The sequence below is a fragment of the Arctopsyche grandis genome, unplaced genomic scaffold (assembly GCF_051622035.1).
Source record: "Arctopsyche grandis isolate Sample6627 unplaced genomic scaffold, ASM5162203v2 HiC_scaffold_42, whole genome shotgun sequence".
Lineage (NCBI taxonomy): Eukaryota > Metazoa > Arthropoda > Insecta > Trichoptera > Hydropsychidae > Arctopsyche > Arctopsyche grandis.
The window spans coordinates 286,560-305,104 of NW_027518447.1; the positions used below are offsets into that span (position 1 = coordinate 286,560).

General features: G+C 36.9%; 1 protein-coding gene across 1 annotated transcript; it reads left to right on the plus strand.

Moving 5' to 3' along the window:
• Positions 1-15,031: 15,031 nt before the first annotated feature.
• Positions 15,032-17,146, plus strand: LOC143921911 (uncharacterized). Its single transcript, XM_077445232.1, has 2 exons — positions 15,032-15,499; positions 15,602-17,146. Exons 1-2 carry the CDS (start codon positions 15,272-15,274, stop codon positions 15,899-15,901), a joined length of 528 nt encoding a protein of 175 aa, XP_077301358.1. The 5' UTR covers positions 15,032-15,271; the 3' UTR covers positions 15,902-17,146.
• The last annotated feature ends 1,399 nt before the right edge of the window (positions 17,147-18,545 follow it).

An 18,545-nucleotide genomic window follows, 5' to 3' on the forward strand; every position in this document is an offset into this window, starting at 1 on the left:
GATTTCGGTGATAGTTAGGTTAGGTTGGGTTAAAATTGGTGAGGTAAGCGAGTTTTGTGTATATTTTTGCAATGTCGAATTGTTTGATTTCGGTGATAATTAGGCTAGGTTGGGTGAGGTTTGGTGAGGAAAACGAATTTTGTGTATATTTTTGCAATGTCGAATTCTTTGATTTCGGTGATAGTTAGGCTAGGTTGGGTAAGGTTTGGTGAGGAAAACGAATTTTGTGTATATTTTTGCAATGTCGAATTCTTTGATTTCGGTGATAGTTAGGTTAGGTTGGGTTAGAATTGGTGAGGTAAGCGAGTTTTGTGTATATTTTTGCAATGTCGAATTGTTTGATTTCGGTGATAGTTAGGTTAGGTTGGGTTAGAATTGGTGAGGAAAGCGAGTTTTGTGTATATTTTTGCAATGTCGAATTGTTTGATTTCGGTCATAGTTAGGCTAGGTTGGGTTAGGTTTGTTGAGGAAAGCGAGTTTTGTGTATATTTTTGCATTGTCGAATTCTTTGATTTCGGTGATAGTTAGGTTAGGTTGGGTTAGAATTGGTGAGGTAAGCGAGTTTTGTGTATATTTTTGCAATGTCGAATTGTTTGATTTCGGTGATAATTAGGCTAGGTTGGGTGAGGTTTGGTGAGGAAAACGAATTTTGTGTATATTTTTGCAATGTCGAATTCTTTGATTTCGGTGATAGTTAGGCTAGGTTGTGTTAGGTTTGGTGAGGAAAACGAATTTTGTGTTTATTTTTGCAATGTCGAATTCTTTGATTTCGGTGATAGTTAGTTTAGGTTGGGTTAAAATTGGTGAGGTAAGCGAGTTTTGTGTATATTTTTGCAATGTCGAATTGTTTGATTTCGGTGATAATTAGGCTAGGTTGGGTGAGGTTTGGTGAGGAAAACGAATTTTGTGTATATTTTTGCAATGTCGAATTCTTTGATTTCGGTGATAGTTAGGCTAGGTTGGGTTAGGTTTGGTGAGGAAAACGAATTTTGTGTATATTTTTGCAATGTCGAATTTTTTGATTTCGAAGATAGTTAGGTTAGGTTGGGTTAGAATTGGTGAGGTAAGCGAGTTTTGTGTATATTTTTGCAATGTCGAATTGTTTGATTTCGGTGATAATTAGGCTAGGTTGGGTTAGGTTTGGTGAGGAAAGCGAGTTTTGTGTATATTTTTGCAATGTCGAATTCTTTGATTTCGGTGATAGTTAGGCTAGGTTGGGTTAGGTTTGTTGAGGAAAGCGAGTTTTGTGTATATTTTTGCAATGTCGAATTCTTTGATTTCGGTGATAGTTAGGTTAGGTTGGGTTAGAATTGGTGAGGTAAGCGAGTTTTGTGTATATTTTTGCAATGTCGAATTGTTTGATTTCGGTGATATATAGGCTAGGTTGGGTTAGGTTTGGTGAGGAAAGCGAGTTTTGTGTATATTTTTGCAGTGTCGAATTCTTTGATTTCGGTGATAGTTAGGTTAGGTTGGGTTAGAATTGGTGAGGAAAACGAATTTTGTGTATATTTTTGCAATGTCGAATTCTTTGATTTCGGTGATAGTTAGGTTAGGTTGGGTTAGAATTGGTGAGGTAAGCGAGTTTTGTGTATATTTTTGCAATGTCGAATTGTTTGATTTCGGTGATAATTAGGCTAGGTTGGGTTAGGTTTGTTGAGGAAAGCAAGTTTTGTGTATATTTTTGCAATGTCGAATTCTTTGATTTCGGTGATAGTTAGGTTAGGTTGGGTTAGAATTGGTGAGGTAAGCGAGTTTTGTGTATATTTTTGCAATGTCGAATTGTTTGATTTCGGTGATAGTTAGGCTAGGTTGGGTTAGGTTTGTTGAGGAAAGCAAGTTTTGTGTATATTTTTGCAATGTCGAATTCTTTGATTTCGGTGATAGTTAGGTTAGGTTGGGTTAGAATTGGTGAGGTAAGCGAGTTTTGTGTCTATTTTTGCAATATCGAATTCTTTGATTTCGGTGATAGTTAGGCAAGGTTGGGTTAAGTTTGTTGAGGAAAGCGAGTTTTGTGTATATTTTTGCAATGTCGAATTCTTTGATTTCGGTGATAGTTAGGCTAGTTTGGGTTAGGTTTGTTGAGGAAAGCGAGTTTTGTGTATATTTTTGCAATGTCGAATTCTTTGATTTCGGTGATAGTTAGGTTAGGTTGGGTTAGAATTGGTGAGGTAAGCGAGTTTTGTGTATATTTTTGCAATGTCGAATTCTTTGATATCGGTGATAGTTAAGCTAGGTTGTGTTAGGTTTGGTGAGGAAAACGAATTTTGTGTATATTTTTGCAATGTCGAATTCTTTGATTTCGGTGATAGTTAGGTTAGGTTGGGTTAGAATTGGTGAGGTAAGCGAGTTTTGTGTATATTTTTGCAATGTCGAATTGTTTGATTTCGGTGATAATTAGGCTAGGTTGGGTTAGGTTTGTTGAGGAAAGCAAGTTTTGTGTATATTTTTGCAATGTCGAATTCTTTGATTTCGGTGATAGTTAGGTTAGGTTGGGTTAGAATTGGTGAGGTAAGCGAGTTTTGTGTCTATTTTTGCAATATCGAATTCTTTGATTTCGGTGATAGTTAGGCAAGGTTGGGTTAAGTTTGTTGAGGAAAGCGAGTTTTGTGTATATTTTTGCAATGTCGAATTCTTTGATTTCGGTGATAGTTAGGCTAGTTTGGGTTAGGTTTGTTGAGGAAAGCGAGTTTTGTGTATATTTTTGCAATGTCGAATTCTTTGATTTCGGTGATAGTTAGGTTAGGTTGGGTTAGAATTGGTGAGGTAAGCGAGTTTTGTGTATATTTTTGCAATGTCGAATTCTTTGATATCGGTGATAGTTAAGCTAGGTTGTGTTAGGTTTGGTGAGGAAAACGAATTTTGTGTATATTTTTGCAATGTCGAATTCTTTGATTTCGGTGATAGTTAGGTTAGGTTGGGTTAGAATTGGTGAGGTAAGCGAGTTTTGTGTATATTTTTGCAATGTCGAATTGTTTGATTTCGGTGATAATTAGGCTAGGTTGGGTTAGGTTTGGTGAGGAAAGCGAGTTTTGTGTATAATTTTGCAATGTCGAATTCTTTGATTTCGGTGATAGTTAGGCTAGGTTGGGTTAGGTTTGTTGAGAAAAGCGAGTTTTGTGTATATTTTTGCAATGTCGAATTATTTGATTTCGGTGATAGTTAGGTTAGGTTGGGTTAAAATTGGTGAGGTGAGCGAGTTTTGTGTATATTTTTGCAATGTCGAATTGTTTGATTTCGGTGATAATTAGGCTAGGTTGGGTGAGGTTTGGTGAGGAAAACGAATTTTGTGTATATTTTTGCAATGTCGAATTCTTTGATTTCGGTGATAGTTAGGCTAGGTTGGGTTAGGTTTGGTGAGGAAAACGAATTTTGTGTATATTTTTGCAATGTCGAATTCTTTGATTTCGGTGATAGTTAGGTTAGGTTGGGTTAGAATTGGTGAGGTAAGCGAGTTTTGTGTATATTTTTGCAATGTCGAATTGTTTGATTTCGGTGATAGTTAGGTTAGGTTGGGTTAGAATTGGTGAGGAAAGCGAGTTTTGTGTATATTTTTGCAATGTCGAATTGTTTGATTTCGGTCATAGTTAGGCTAGGTTGGGTTAGGTTTGTTGAGGAAAGCGAGTTTTGTGTATATTTTTGCAATGTCGAATTCTTTGATTTCGGTGATAGTAAGGTTAGGTTGGGTTAGAATTGGTGAGGTAAGCGAGTTTTGTGTATATTTTTGCAATGTCGAATTGTTTGATTTCGGTGATAATTAGGCTAGGTTGGGTGAGGTTTGGTGAGGAAAACGAATTTTGTGTATATTTTTGCAATGTCGAATTCTTTGATTTCGGTGATAGTTAGGTTAGGTTGGGTTAGAATTGGTGAGGTAAGCGAGTTTTGTGTATATTTTTGCAATGTCGAATTGTTTGATTTCGGTGATAATTAGGCTAGGTTGGGTGAGGTTTGGTGAGGAAAACGAATTTTGTGTATATTTTTGCAATGTCGAATTCTTTGATTTCGGTGATAGTTAGGCTAGGTTGGGTTAGGTTTGGTGAGGAAAACGAATTTTGTGTATATTTTTGCAATGTCGAATTTTTTGATTTCGAAGATAGTTAGGTTAGGTTGGGTTAGAATTGGTGAGGAAAGCGAGTTTTGTGTATATTTTTGCAATGTCGAATTGTTTGATTTCGGTGATAATTAGGCTAGGTTGGGTTAGGTTTGGTGAGGAAAGCGAGTTTTGTGTATATTTTTGCAATGTCGAATTCTTTGATTTCGGTGATAGTTAGGCTAGGTAGGGTTAGGTTTGTTGAGGAAAGCGAGTTTTGTGTATATTTTTGCAATGTCGAATTCTTTGATTTCGGTGATAGTTAGGTTAGGTTGGGTTAGAATTGGTGAGGTAAGCGAGTTTTGTGTCTATTTTTGCAATGTCGAATTCTTTGATTTCGGTGATAGTTAGGCTAGGTTGGGTGAGGTTTGGTGAGGAAAGCAAGTTTTGTGTATATTTTTGCAATGTCGAATTCTTTGATTTCGGTGATAGTTAGGTTAGGTTGGGTTAGAATTGGTGAGGTAAGCGAGTTTTGTGTCTATTTTTGCAATATCGAATTCTTTGATTTTGGTGATAGTTAGGCAAGGTTGGGTTAAGTTTGTTGAGGAAAGCGAGTTTTGTGTATATTTTTGCAATGTCGAATTCTTTGATTTCGGTGATAGTTAGGCTAGTTTGGGTTAGGTTTGTTGAGGAAAGCGAGTTTTGTGTATATTTTTGCAATGTCGAATTCTTTGATATCGGTGATAGTTAAGCTAGGTTGTGTTAGGTTTGGTGAGGAAAACGAATTTTGTGTATATTTTTGCAATGTCGAATTCTTTGATTTCGGTGATAGTTAGGTTAGGTTGGGTTAGAATTGGTGAGGTAAGCGAGTTTTGTGTATATTTTTGCAATGTCGAATTGTTTGATTTCGGTGATAATTAGGCTAGGTTGGGTTAGGTTTGGTGAGGAAAGCGAGTTTTGTGTATAATTTTGCAATGTCGAATTCTTTGATTTCGGTGATAGTTAGGCTAGGTTGGGTTAGGTTTGTTGAGAAAAGCGAGTTTTGTGTATATTTTTGCAATGTCGAATTCTTTGATTTCGGTGATAGTTAGGTTAGGTTGGGTTAAAATTGGTGAGGTAAGCGAGTTTTGTGTATATTTTTGCAATGTCGAATTGTTTGATTTCGGTGATAATTAGGCTAGGTTGGGTGAGGTTTGGTGAGGAAAACGAATTTTGTGTATATTTTTGCAATGTCGAATTCTTTGATTTCGGTGATAGTTAGGCTAGGTTGGGTTAGGTTTGGTGAGGAAAACGAATTTTGTGTATATTTTTGCAATGTCGAATTCTTTGATTTCGGTGATAGTTAGGTTAGGTTGGGTTAGAATTGGTGAGGTAAGCGAGTTTTGTGTATATTTTTGCAATGTCGAATTGTTTGATTTCGGTGATAGTTAGGTTAGGTTGGGTTAGAATTGGTGAGGAAAGCGAGTTTTGTGTATATTTTTGCAATGTCGAATTGTTTGATTTCGGTCATAGTTAGGCTAGGTTGGGTTAGGTTTGTTGAGGAAAGCGAGTTTTGTGTATATTTTTGCATTGTCGAATTCTTTGATTTCGGTGATAGTTAGGTTAGGTTGGGTTAGAATTGGTGAGGTAAGCGAGTTTTGTGTATATTTTTGCAATGTCGAATTGTTTGATTTCGGTGATAATTAGGCTAGGTTGGGTGAGGTTTGGTGAGGAAAACGAATTTTGTGTATATTTTTGCAATGTCGAATTCTTTGATTTCGGTGATAGTTAGGCTAGGTTGTGTTAGGTTTGGTGAGGAAAACGAATTTTGTGTTTATTTTTGCAATGTCGAATTCTTTGATTTCGGTGATAGTTAGTTTAGGTTGGGTTAAAATTGGTGAGGTAAGCGAGTTTTGTGTATATTTTTGCAATGTCGAATTGTTTGATTTCGGTGATAATTAGGCTAGGTTGGGTGAGGTTTGGTGAGGAAAACGAATTTTGTGTATATTTTTGCAATGTCGAATTCTTTGATTTCGGTGATAGTTAGGCTAGGTTGGGTTAGGTTTGGTGAGGAAAACGAATTTTGTGTATATTTTTGCAATGTCGAATTTTTTGATTTCGAAGATAGTTAGGTTAGGTTGGGTTAGAATTGGTGAGGTAAGCGAGTTTTGTGTATATTTTTGCAATGTCGAATTGTTTGATTTCGGTGATAATTAGGCTAGGTTGGGTTAGGTTTGGTGAGGAAAGCGAGTTTTGTGTATATTTTTGCAATGTCGAATTCTTTGATTTCGGTGATAGTTAGGCTAGGTTGGGTTAGGTTTGTTGAGGAAAGCGAGTTTTGTGTATATTTTTGCAATGTCGAATTCTTTGATTTCGGTGATAGTTAGGTTAGGTTGGGTTAGAATTGGTGAGGTAAGCGAGTTTTGTGTATATTTTTGCAATGTCGAATTGTTTGATTTCGGTGATATATAGGCTAGGTTGGGTTAGGTTTGGTGAGGAAAGCGAGTTTTGTGTATATTTTTGCAGTGTCGAATTCTTTGATTTCGGTGATAGTTAGGTTAGGTTGGGTTAGAATTGGTGAGGAAAACGAATTTTGTGTATATTTTTGCAATGTCGAATTCTTTGATTTCGGTGATAGTTAGGTTAGGTTGGGTTAGAATTGGTGAGGTAAGCGAGTTTTGTGTATATTTTTGCAATGTCGAATTGTTTGATTTCGGTGATAATTAGGCTAGGTTGGGTTAGGTTTGTTGAGGAAAGCAAGTTTTGTGTATATTTTTGCAATGTCGAATTCTTTGATTTCGGTGATAGTTAGGTTAGGTTGGGTTAGAATTGGTGAGGTAAGCGAGTTTTGTGTATATTTTTGCAATGTCGAATTGTTTGATTTCGGTGATAGTTAGGCTAGGTTGGGTTAGGTTTGTTGAGGAAAGCAAGTTTTGTGTATATTTTTGCAATGTCGAATTCTTTGATTTCGGTGATAGTTAGGTTAGGTTGGGTTAGAATTGGTGAGGTAAGCGAGTTTTGTGTCTATTTTTGCAATATCGAATTCTTTGATTTCGGTGATAGTTAGGCAAGGTTGGGTTAAGTTTGTTGAGGAAAGCGAGTTTTGTGTATATTTTTGCAATGTCGAATTCTTTGATTTCGGTGATAGTTAGGCTAGTTTGGGTTAGGTTTGTTGAGGAAAGCGAGTTTTGTGTATATTTTTGCAATGTCGAATTCTTTGATTTCGGTGATAGTTAGGTTAGGTTGGGTTAGAATTGGTGAGGTAAGCGAGTTTTGTGTATATTTTTGCAATGTCGAATTCTTTGATATCGGTGATAGTTAAGCTAGGTTGTGTTAGGTTTGGTGAGGAAAACGAATTTTGTGTATATTTTTGCAATGTCGAATTCTTTGATTTCGGTGATAGTTAGGTTAGGTTGGGTTAGAATTGGTGAGGTAAGCGAGTTTTGTGTATATTTTTGCAATGTCGAATTGTTTGATTTCGGTGATAATTAGGCTAGGTTGGGTTAGGTTTGTTGAGGAAAGCAAGTTTTGTGTATATTTTTGCAATGTCGAATTCTTTGATTTCGGTGATAGTTAGGTTAGGTTGGGTTAGAATTGGTGAGGTAAGCGAGTTTTGTGTCTATTTTTGCAATATCGAATTCTTTGATTTCGGTGATAGTTAGGCAAGGTTGGGTTAAGTTTGTTGAGGAAAGCGAGTTTTGTGTATATTTTTGCAATGTCGAATTCTTTGATTTCGGTGATAGTTAGGCTAGTTTGGGTTAGGTTTGTTGAGGAAAGCGAGTTTTGTGTATATTTTTGCAATGTCGAATTCTTTGATTTCGGTGATAGTTAGGTTAGGTTGGGTTAGAATTGGTGAGGTAAGCGAGTTTTGTGTATATTTTTGCAATGTCGAATTCTTTGATATCGGTGATAGTTAAGCTAGGTTGTGTTAGGTTTGGTGAGGAAAACGAATTTTGTGTATATTTTTGCAATGTCGAATTCTTTGATTTCGGTGATAGTTAGGTTAGGTTGGGTTAGAATTGGTGAGGTAAGCGAGTTTTGTGTATATTTTTGCAATGTCGAATTGTTTGATTTCGGTGATAATTAGGCTAGGTTGGGTTAGGTTTGGTGAGGAAAGCGAGTTTTGTGTATAATTTTGCAATGTCGAATTCTTTGATTTCGGTGATAGTTAGGCTAGGTTGGGTTAGGTTTGGTGAGGAAAACGAATTTTGTGTATATTTTTGCAATGTCGAATTCTTTGATTTCGGTGATAGTTAGGTTAGGTTGGGTTAGAATTGGTGAGGTAAGCGAGTTTTGTGTATATTTTTGCAATGTCGAATTGTTTGATTTCGGTGATAGTTAGGTTAGGTTGGGTTAGAATTGGTGAGGAAAGCGAGTTTTGTGTATATTTTTGCAATGTCGAATTGTTTGATTTCGGTCATAGTTAGGCTAGGTTGGGTTAGGTTTGTTGAGGAAAGCGAGTTTTGTGTATATTTTTGCAATGTCGAATTCTTTGATTTCGGTGATAGTAAGGTTAGGTTGGGTTAGAATTGGTGAGGTAAGCGAGTTTTGTGTATATTTTTGCAATGTCGAATTGTTTGATTTCGGTGATAATTAGGCTAGGTTGGGTGAGGTTTGGTGAGGAAAACGAATTTTGTGTATATTTTTGCAATGTCGAATTCTTTGATTTCGGTGATAGTTAGGTTAGGTTGGGTTAGAATTGGTGAGGTAAGCGAGTTTTGTGTATATTTTTGCAATGTCGAATTGTTTGATTTCGGTGATAGTTAGGCTAGGTTGGGTGAGGTTTGGTGAGGAAAACGAATTTTGTGTATATTTTTGCAATGTCGAATTCTTTGATTTCGGTGATAGTTAGGCTAGGTTGGGTTAGGTTTGGTGAGGAAAACGAATTTTGTGTATATTTTTGCAATGTCGAATTTTTTGATTTCGAAGATAGTTAGGTTAGGTTGGGTTAGAATTGGTGAGGAAAGCGAGTTTTGTGTATATTTTTGCAATGTCGAATTGTTTGATTTCGGTGATAATTAGGCTAGGTTGGGTTAGGTTTGGTGAGGAAAGCGAGTTTTGTGTATATTTTTGCAATGTCGAATTCTTTGATTTCGGTGATAGTTAGGCTAGGTAGGGTTAGGTTTGTTGAGGAAAGCGAGTTGTTCCGACTTTTGTAATGACGTGTGGCAAACAGTCTTATTAACTGATTGTCGATTGGCATTATTGACGAGTTGGCATTAGTGTCGGCCCAAGCGGAAATACGCGACGGTCGACAGAGTTCGGGCAGACGGCGTACGGACAACTTGTGTTCCGTACGCTCCGCTGAACCACCACGTGCAAATTTTACATTTCAATAAACTACATCAAACCATTATCGAAGTCTTTTCCATGATGGTCACTTCGAACCGGACACCAGTAACCTAGGCCACAACACCAAACGGACAAACCAATAGGAAAAAACGTGGTCGAGAAAAAATGGATGTCAATTAAGAAATCGGTATCGTTCCTTTGTTACTATCCATACCTTTCCAATACTAATAACATGTTTGCTTCTATTTCAGCAATATATTGATTGATGTACAGAGGTACATGACCGCGTGATTGACGCAGAAAATATATAAATAAAAACATAACCTACAAAGACGCATGGGACACAGAGGTAATCCAAAATTATCGGAACGATCACATAAACATCGTAAAGGATATTCAAGTAAGTGAATGTATTCAATCTCAGGCAATCTGTTCAAAAGGCAATCATGTGGGTAGGTCAGTTTTTAAAATATGTTTTAAAGTATAACAATTAATTAACGCGATTGTATAAAATAATATCGCGCTACGAAGGAATGTTTCATCGGTCGCATCGAATTTCGTATTAAAAGTGTAAAATCAGATGTAGTGTAAAATTAGCAAAGCACGTGGGGAATTATACTTGTAGCCCCAAAGTGGCTTAAACCAAGTACATACCGGTATATTCATATACCGGCAGATCTCTTTGTTTCTTAATGTGTGTAGAAACTTTCTCCCCCCTCCCCCCTCCACAATAAATGTGGAATTATACTTGTAGCCCCAAAGTGGCTTAAACCAAGTACATACCGGTATATTCATATCGGTAGATCTTTGTTTCTTAATGTGTGTAGAAACACCCTCCCCCCCCCCCCCCTTCCACGATAAATGTGGAATTATACTTGTAGCCCCAAAGTGGCTTAAACCAAGTACATACCGGTATATTCATATCGGTAGATCTTTGTTTCTTAATGTGTGTAGAAACACCCTCCTTCCCCCCCCCCCCCTTCCACGATAAATGTGGAATTATACTTGTAGCCCCAAAGTGGCTTAAACCAAGTACATACCGGTATATGCATATCGGTAGATCTCTTTGTTTCATAATGTGTGATGAAACAGTGGTGATTTAAAATAAATCACAAGACTTGTAGCCCCAAAGTGGTTTAAATCAAGCACCCACCAATTTAGGGTTGTAATTTCTTCCAAAATATGTTGGATAGATTCTGGTGATAATAGTTAAAGTAGAATATTAAGATTCACGGTTAATCATTGAATATTATTACCTTATCTCTACGAATAGTTCAATTGACAGCTATAGTAGAGAACAACTGTATTTATGAGACGAAATAGTGCAACTTTCTGAAACAAATGTCAAGTGCTGAAAACGAGGAAATAGAAGCTTCGACTTCCAAGTCGCATAAAGGTCGAAATCCAACTAGGGACGTAGAACCTATTAGAGACAGGTCAAGCTCTAGAATACATCAGACTCGAAGTCAGACTCAATCGATAGAAATATTAGCGAAGGAAAATAAAGTAGAAGTCATAATGACGTCAATAGAATTAAGGTATTCAGGCGCGGTACAAAGACTAAAAGGAAAAATAGATAAATCCTCCGAATTAGATGAAGGACAGTATCAAACCATTAAAGAAGCATACGATTATGTCCGAAAACTCCATTACGAGTATTTAGATAACCTTACAGACATATCGAAAGCGGCCAAAATAGACGAAGAGTACGATGCAATTACAATAACAGTTAAAAATCTTAAAGCAGCATTAGATTGCCAATCCTTTCAAGATAGTAAACTAAAGGTAGAGCAAGCAACAATTAAATTTGCTAGAGATAAGTTACCGACGTTAACCATTCCCACATTTCAGGGAGATCCATCTGAATGGCAATCGTTTCAACAAGCTTTTAAGAATATAATAGGAAACAAAACGGAATATTCGAATGTCACGAAATTGCAATATTTGCATCAATCCTTAATCGGTCCCGCTTTGGCAGCTGTATCAGGTTTAGATATTAGCTCAGACAATTACGAAATAGCTTGGAGTATTTTAGACAAGCAATATAATTTACCAAGACTTAATCTCAAAACTAGGATTAATTCACTTTGTGACTTAAAATTAATCACAAGAGAATCACATATCGAATTGAGAAATCTATTGAATCAGGTAACAGTGTGTATTAAAAACATTGAATCGTTGGGTTACGCGAGAGAAATTTTAGATCCATGGGTAACATGTTTAGTTCTAAGGAAATTACCTTTTAATATAGTAAGAGACTGGGAAATATCGCTGGTTAGCAGAGAAATGCCACCATATGAAAGTTTAGAGACATTCTTGCAGAATAGATGTAATGTATTACAATCTACTGCATCTGTAACTACGGTGAAGGAATTCCCTCATAGTCGTCAAAGAATCATGAGAACTCATGTCGCGAACAAAAACCCATCAAGTAAGGTAAACGCATGCGCATTCTGTCGAAATAATCATTTCATAGGCAAATGTGATAAATTCAAAGCAAAATCCAGTATGGAAAGAAATGAATTCGTTAAATCTAATAACATGTGTTTTAAATGTTTAAATTCATCGCATAAGATAACAAATTGCAAGTCTAACTATAATTGCTTAAGGTGCAAACAAAACCATCACACTTTGTTGCATCAGGACGATACATTTAGTTCCAATAATACGGGAAGGAAGTCAATTAATGCTCATTCTACTCATTTCTCTCAAAGGGAGATAATTTTACCGACGGTACAAGTAGACATTATAACGTCCAATGGAACGGTCGTTAAGGGTCGCACATTATTAGATTCCGGCTCACAAGTCAACTATGTTACCACATCTTTCGCTAAGAAGAATAACTTCAAATTAGAGAAAATCTCTCAAAAAATTGTAGGTATCGCTAATCAAGAAAGTAGCATTCGTCACATCACCAAGGTGACCATAAGGTCTTCAACCACTAATTACTCAACCAAAGTGTTGTGTTTGGTATTACCAGAAATTACTGGCGAAATTCCAACTGTGAAACTGGATCAACAGTTAATTTCAATACCAGCGGGAATCAAGTTATCAGATCCCCTTTGGAATAAACCGACGCCAATCGATTTATTGCTCGGCGCCGAGATTTGCGTTCATGCTATGAAAGCAGGAACCATCCAGTTAGGAAAAGGTATGCCTATCTTAAAGGATACCGAATTCGGATGGACAATAGTTGGTCCATATCCCGAAGTAAATAATGCTCCAGGGAAGAGCCACATAGGCTTAAGTCAATTAGACAGTCACATTCAAAACTTTTGGATGATCGACCAGGTTCCTATGGTAAAACATCAATCTCTTGAGGAGAAAAGATGTGAGGAACATTTCCAAGCACACACATCACGAGATAAAAACGGTAGATTTTGTGTAGCTTTACCATATAAAAATTCCCCGGTAGTATTAGGAAGTTCATTGCACATTGCGGAGAAAAGACACAAAACTTTGGAAAGACGTTTTTTAGCCAATAATAATTTAAAAATGGAATACAATAAAGTTTTAGAAGAGTACATAAATTTAGGACATATGTCAGAGTGTGAACCTCCGGAGGCACATGAGGTTCATTGTTATTTACCTCATCACGTCGTGGTTAAGGAGTCTAGCCTTACCACTAAATATCGTGTAGTTTTTGATGCGTCCGCAAAGACAACGTCTAATATCTCACTAAATAATATTTTGATGGTGGGACCTAATGTCCAATCAGATTTGTTAAGTTTACTACTCAACTTTCGACTCCATAAATACGTGATTACTGCGGATATTAAGCAGATGTACCGACAGATTCAAATAGCAGAGAAAAATAAAAATGTACAACGAATCATTTGGCGAACAGATCCCCAGAGTAAATTCAAGCATTACAAGCTTAATACAGTAACATTCGGAACTGCTTCAGCCCCATTTTTAGCTACTAGATGTCTAAATCAGTTAGCAGAGGAGAATAGAAACAAATATCCCATCGCTAGTAAAGTGATCGAACGTGATTTTTATGTTGATGATTTGCTCACGGGAACTAATACTATTGAAGCTGGTAAATTATTAAAGGTTCAACTGGAAACCATATTATTATCAGCCGGTATGCCCTTAAGCAAATGGACATCGAACAACTCCGATATAATCACGGATGTTAAAGCTGACGATTGTTCAGATTTTAACTTCTCTAACGAATCACACAAAACTTTAGGTTTATTTTGGAAACCGCGGGAAGACGTTTTTGTATTTAAGGTTCAAACCGAAGTCGAGACTGAAAATATAACAAAAAGAAACTTTTTATCAGTAATTAGTCAGATCTTCGACCCATTAGGACTATTATCTCCATTGTTAATTAATTATAAGATATTAATGCAATCTGTCTGGCAACAAACCATTGGTTGGGATGAATTCATTCCTCAGACAATCTTCAAAAAATGGAAAGATTGTCAATTATCCAATACAGTCATGAAACTTTATAAAATTCCTAGATTGATAATACTAAATAATGTCATTAATATACAGGCACACGGATTTTGTGACGCATCCGAGAAAGCTTATGGTGCTTGTATTTATGTAAAATGTACTGATCAATTGGGAAATTCCAAATGTCATCTTGTGTGTTCTCGTTCGAGAGTCGCTCCGCTCAGTTTTGTAACTATTCCGCGTTTAGAGCTGTGCTCCGCTATGTTATTATCAAAGTTAATGAAGTCAACAATAGACCAATTAACAATTCATATTAATGAAAAATATTATTGGACGGATTCAACCGTCGCATTGCATTGGATTAGAGGAGAGTCATGTAAATGGACCACCTTCGTTGCCAATCGAGTGGCCGAAATCCAATCAATATCTCAACCCATTGAGTGGTACCATGTCTCCTCTACAGACAATCCAGCAGATTTAATTTCTCGAGGGACTCAACCATCAGAATTAAATCATAATTCGTTATGGTGGGACGGCCCTAGTTGGTTGAAGCCAGACGAATCACGATGGCCTCGAAGACCTCCTGAGATCACAATAGATCTTCCAGAGAGAAGGGTAGTCACTAACGCTACCCTTGTGAGGGAAAATAATTGGATAGATAAACATTCTCATCTTCCAAGACTCCTTCGAGTTTTATCATATGTTCGTCGGCCACTAAGGAATAAACAATTAAACGTTAAAGAAAATAACGAACCGTCCGCTTTAGAATTAAAAGATGCTTTAAATAATTTGATAAGGTTATCGCAAATGGAATCATTTCCATTGGAATATCGTTTGCTGAGCAAGGGACATCCAATTCCCAGTAGCAGTAAATTAGCTAAATTGTCCCCTCTATTCCACGAGAATTTAATTTGTGTTGGAAGTAGACTTCCTCTGGGAACAACTCTATCAACGTCACCCATTATCTTGTCAAATAAGCATAAACTTACACACATGATTGTCCGAGATGCGCACTTGAAATATATTCACTTGGGTACTCAAGCCCTACTGTCGTTATTGCGGCAGACCTATTGGCCATTGGCCGGACATAATACTGTCAAAGGAGTGGTGCGTTCATGTGTCATTTGTTTCAGAAATAAACCACTGTCACACAATAGATTAATGGGATTACTCCCGCTTGAACGTACTACTGCGAATTTTCCTTTCAGTCATGTGGGGATAGATTTCGCAGGACCTTTTCCTGTGAAGAGTGGTTGCAATAAGAATTCTAAGATAATTAAGGGTTACGTTTGTGTCTTTGTGTGTTTTTCCAGTAAGGCAGTTCACTTGGAACTTGTCGGAGACTTAACGAGTTCAAATTTCTTAAATTGTTTAAGAAGATTCGTAGCCAGACGTGGCAGGCCCAATACGATATATTCCGACAATGCTACTAATTTTGTCGGTGCAAGTCGTGAACTCGTTAATTTAGTAAAATTAATTTACGAACGTCCTCATGAGGAGAAGCTACTACGGTATGTAGCCTCCGAAGGGATTCGTTGGAAGTTTAACCCGCCAAGGGCGCCTCACATGGGAGGGCTGTGGGAAGCAGCGGTTAAATCCATGAAGATTCATTTAAACAAGGTGTTAAAGGCCACCACCTTAAATTTCGAATCATTTTGTACGGTATTGACTCAAATAGAAGCTTGCATGAATTCCCGTCCTCTTAGTCCCTTGTCTTCGGATCCACTAGACCTTTTACCCCTCACACCTGGACATTTCTTAATTGGCAGATCCTTACTCGCTCTTCCAATGGAGGTTAAATATAACACTAATGTCCATGCCAATCTGCTTCAGATACAATTGACCACAGCAGCATTTTGGAAACGTTGGTCGGCGGAATATTTACATTCTTTGCAGTTACGACACAAATGGAAGAAGGACTCGAGCAACAATCTGAGTGTGGGTCAAATGGTCCTGTTAAAGGAGGAACACATGCTGCCAACCCGATGGGTCTTGGGTCGAGTCACTAAATTGTATCCCGGACCAGATGGCAGAGTTCGAGTCGTCGACGTCTTTACTGCCAGCGGAGAGTTTCGTCGGTCCAGTCATCTAGTGGCGCCATTGCCGATTCTACCACAAGGACCACTTGACAGGAAGGAAGATCAGCAAGAGGGAGGAGAAACAGCAGCTTCAATTCCGTCAACTTCGGTAGCTTAGTTTAACCCGAAGACACTACCCCCAACTCATATTACTTATTAGATGTAATCATGAGTTTAAATCATTCAATGTTAATAGTAGTACTCCGTAATTCACTTTAATTGTGTTGTGTGTATAATTTAAGCTATTTTCATTTTAACATTCGGCAGTATATATCTCCGAATTTAATTTAATCATTTTGTCTTTATAATATAAGACTTGTCTCATGTCATCACTCGGAAGGATTATATCCGAGTTTAAAATAAACTGTTCAAATTTGACAGTTAAAATTAGATTCATGATTTGTTAATGTTAGTCTCCAAGCCACACTTAATGGAGCATCTTAAATTATTTCATGTCTACTTAATTATAACCTGCCGGGAGTCATCCGCAGGTCTTATGTTTCTTGTTATGAAAACATAAGTTAACTCTTACTGTTTATAGTATTTATGTGAATCATAGAATAAGTAAATATTATAATACTGAACATTTCGATGTTTAACGTAGAGACATCTATAATCATAGTTCGCCTTCATTTCCTGCTTGTAGGAATGAATGAATGACTTTCCAATTTACTTTTAATTTAGCAATGTTTGTGCTACTTGTTGATGAAATCAAGTTAACTTAGGAGCATTACACTCACTAATCAAGTTTAGTTGATCGGTAATAGCTGATCTGTCTTGACAACTGTAACAGTGTCAACATTGTATTGTCTAAGTTAACATCAAGATGAGGAATGCTTAAGTTTTAAACCATATACAGTCCACTCTCTCTTCTTTAAAGTAAACTTATCTTGTAATGCTTATTCACAGCTTCAAAGGAGATTTCAAAAATTTTAATGTAAATAGAAACAACATTCACCAGAGGTATACCTATAAGTTGAAATATTACTGAACCAATAAATTGATTTTATCCTCACACTGGATGAGGCAAAGGTTTCATTATTCACCCTCTATTTAATTATTTTAAGAGCTATGATTTATTGTAAACGACTCGTCAGTAATGCTGTAACTCTGTAGAATAACTGTATTGTTCAACAGTTTTCCTATGTGGGACTATGTTCCGACTTTTGTAATGACGTGTGGCAAACAGTCTTATTAACTGATTGTCGATTGGCATTATTGACGAGTTGGCATTAGTGTCGGCCCAAGCGGAAATACGCGACGGTCGACAGAGTTCGAGCAGACGGCGTACGGACAACTTGTGTTCCGTACGCTCCGCTGAACCACCACGTGCAAATTTTACATTTCAATAAACTACATCAAACCATTATCGAAGTCTTTTCCACGAGTTTTGTGTATATTTTTGCAATGTCGAATTCTTTGATTTCGGTGATAGTTAGGTTAGGTTGGGTTAGAATTGGTGAGGTAAGCGAGTTTTGTGTCTATTTTTGCAATGTCGAATTCTTTGATTTCGGTGATAGTTAGGCTAGGTTGGGTGAGGTTTGGTGAGGAAAGCAAGTTTTGTGTATATTTTTGCAATGTCGAATTCTTTGATTTCGGTGATAGTTAGGTTAGGTTGGGTTAGAATTGGTGAGGTAAGCGAGTTTTGTGTCTATTTTTGCAATATCGAATTCTTTGATTTTGGTGATAGTTAGGCAAGGTTGGGTTAAGTTTGTTGAGGAAAGCGAGTTTTGTGTATATTTTTGCAATGTCGAATTCTTTGATTTCGGTGATAGTTAGGCTAGTTTGGGTTAGGTTTGTTGAGGAAAGCGAGTTTTGTGTATATTTTTGCAATGTCGAATTCTTTGATATCGGTGATAGTTAAGCTAGGTTGTGTTAGGTTTGGTGAGGAAAACGAATTTTGTGTATATTTTTGCAATGTCGAATTCTTTGATTTCGGTGATAGTTAGGTTAGGTTGGGTTAGAATTGGTGAGGTAAGCGAGTTTTGTGTATATTTTTGCAATGTCGAATTGTTTGATTTCGGTGATAATTAGGCTAGGTTGGGTTAGGTTTGGTGAGGAAAGCGAGTTTTGTGTATAATTTTGCAATGTCGAATTCTTTGATTTCGGTGATAGTTAGGCTAGGTTGGGTTAGGTTTGTTGAGAAAAGCGAGTTTTGTGTATATTTTTGCAATGTCGAATTCTTTGATTTCGGTGATAGTTAGGTTAGGTTGGGTTAAAATTGGTGAGGTAAGCGAGTTTTGTGTATATTTTTGCAATGTCGAATTGTTTGATTTCGGTGATAATTAGGCTAGGTTGGGTGAGGTTTGGTGAGGAAAACGAATTTTGTGTATATTTTTGCAATGTCGAATTCTTTGATTTCGGTGATAGTTAGGCTAGGTTGGGTTAGGTTTGGTGAGGAAAACGAATTTTGTGTATATTTTTGCAATGTCGAATTCTTTGATTTCGGTGATAGTTAGGTTAGGTTGGGTTAGAATTGGTGAGGTAAGCGAGTTTTGTGTATATTTTTGCAATGTCGAATTGTTTGATTTCGGTGATAGTTAGGTTAGGTTGGGTTAGAATTGGTGAGGAAAGCGAGTTTTGTGTATATTTTTGCAATGTCGAATTGTTTGATTTCGGTCATAGTTAGGCTAGGTTGGGTTAGGTTTGTTGAGGAAAGCGAGTTTTGTGTATATTTTTGCATTGTCGAATTCTTTGATTTCGGTGATAGTTAGGTTAGGTTGGGTTAGAATTGGTGAGGTAAGCGAGTTTTGTGTATATTT

What these genes read in the sequence shown, in the direction of transcription:
- LOC143921911 (XM_077445232.1), top strand. Translation starts at nt 15,272, where the DNA reads ATGGGAGGGCTGTGGGAAGCAGCGGTTAAATCCATGAAGATTCATTTA. An exon ending in TACTCGCTCTTCCAATGGAG is followed by an intron (nt 15,500 to 15,601) that starts GTTAAATATAAC and finishes CATTCTTTGCAG; the next exon opens with TTACGACACAAATGGAAGAA.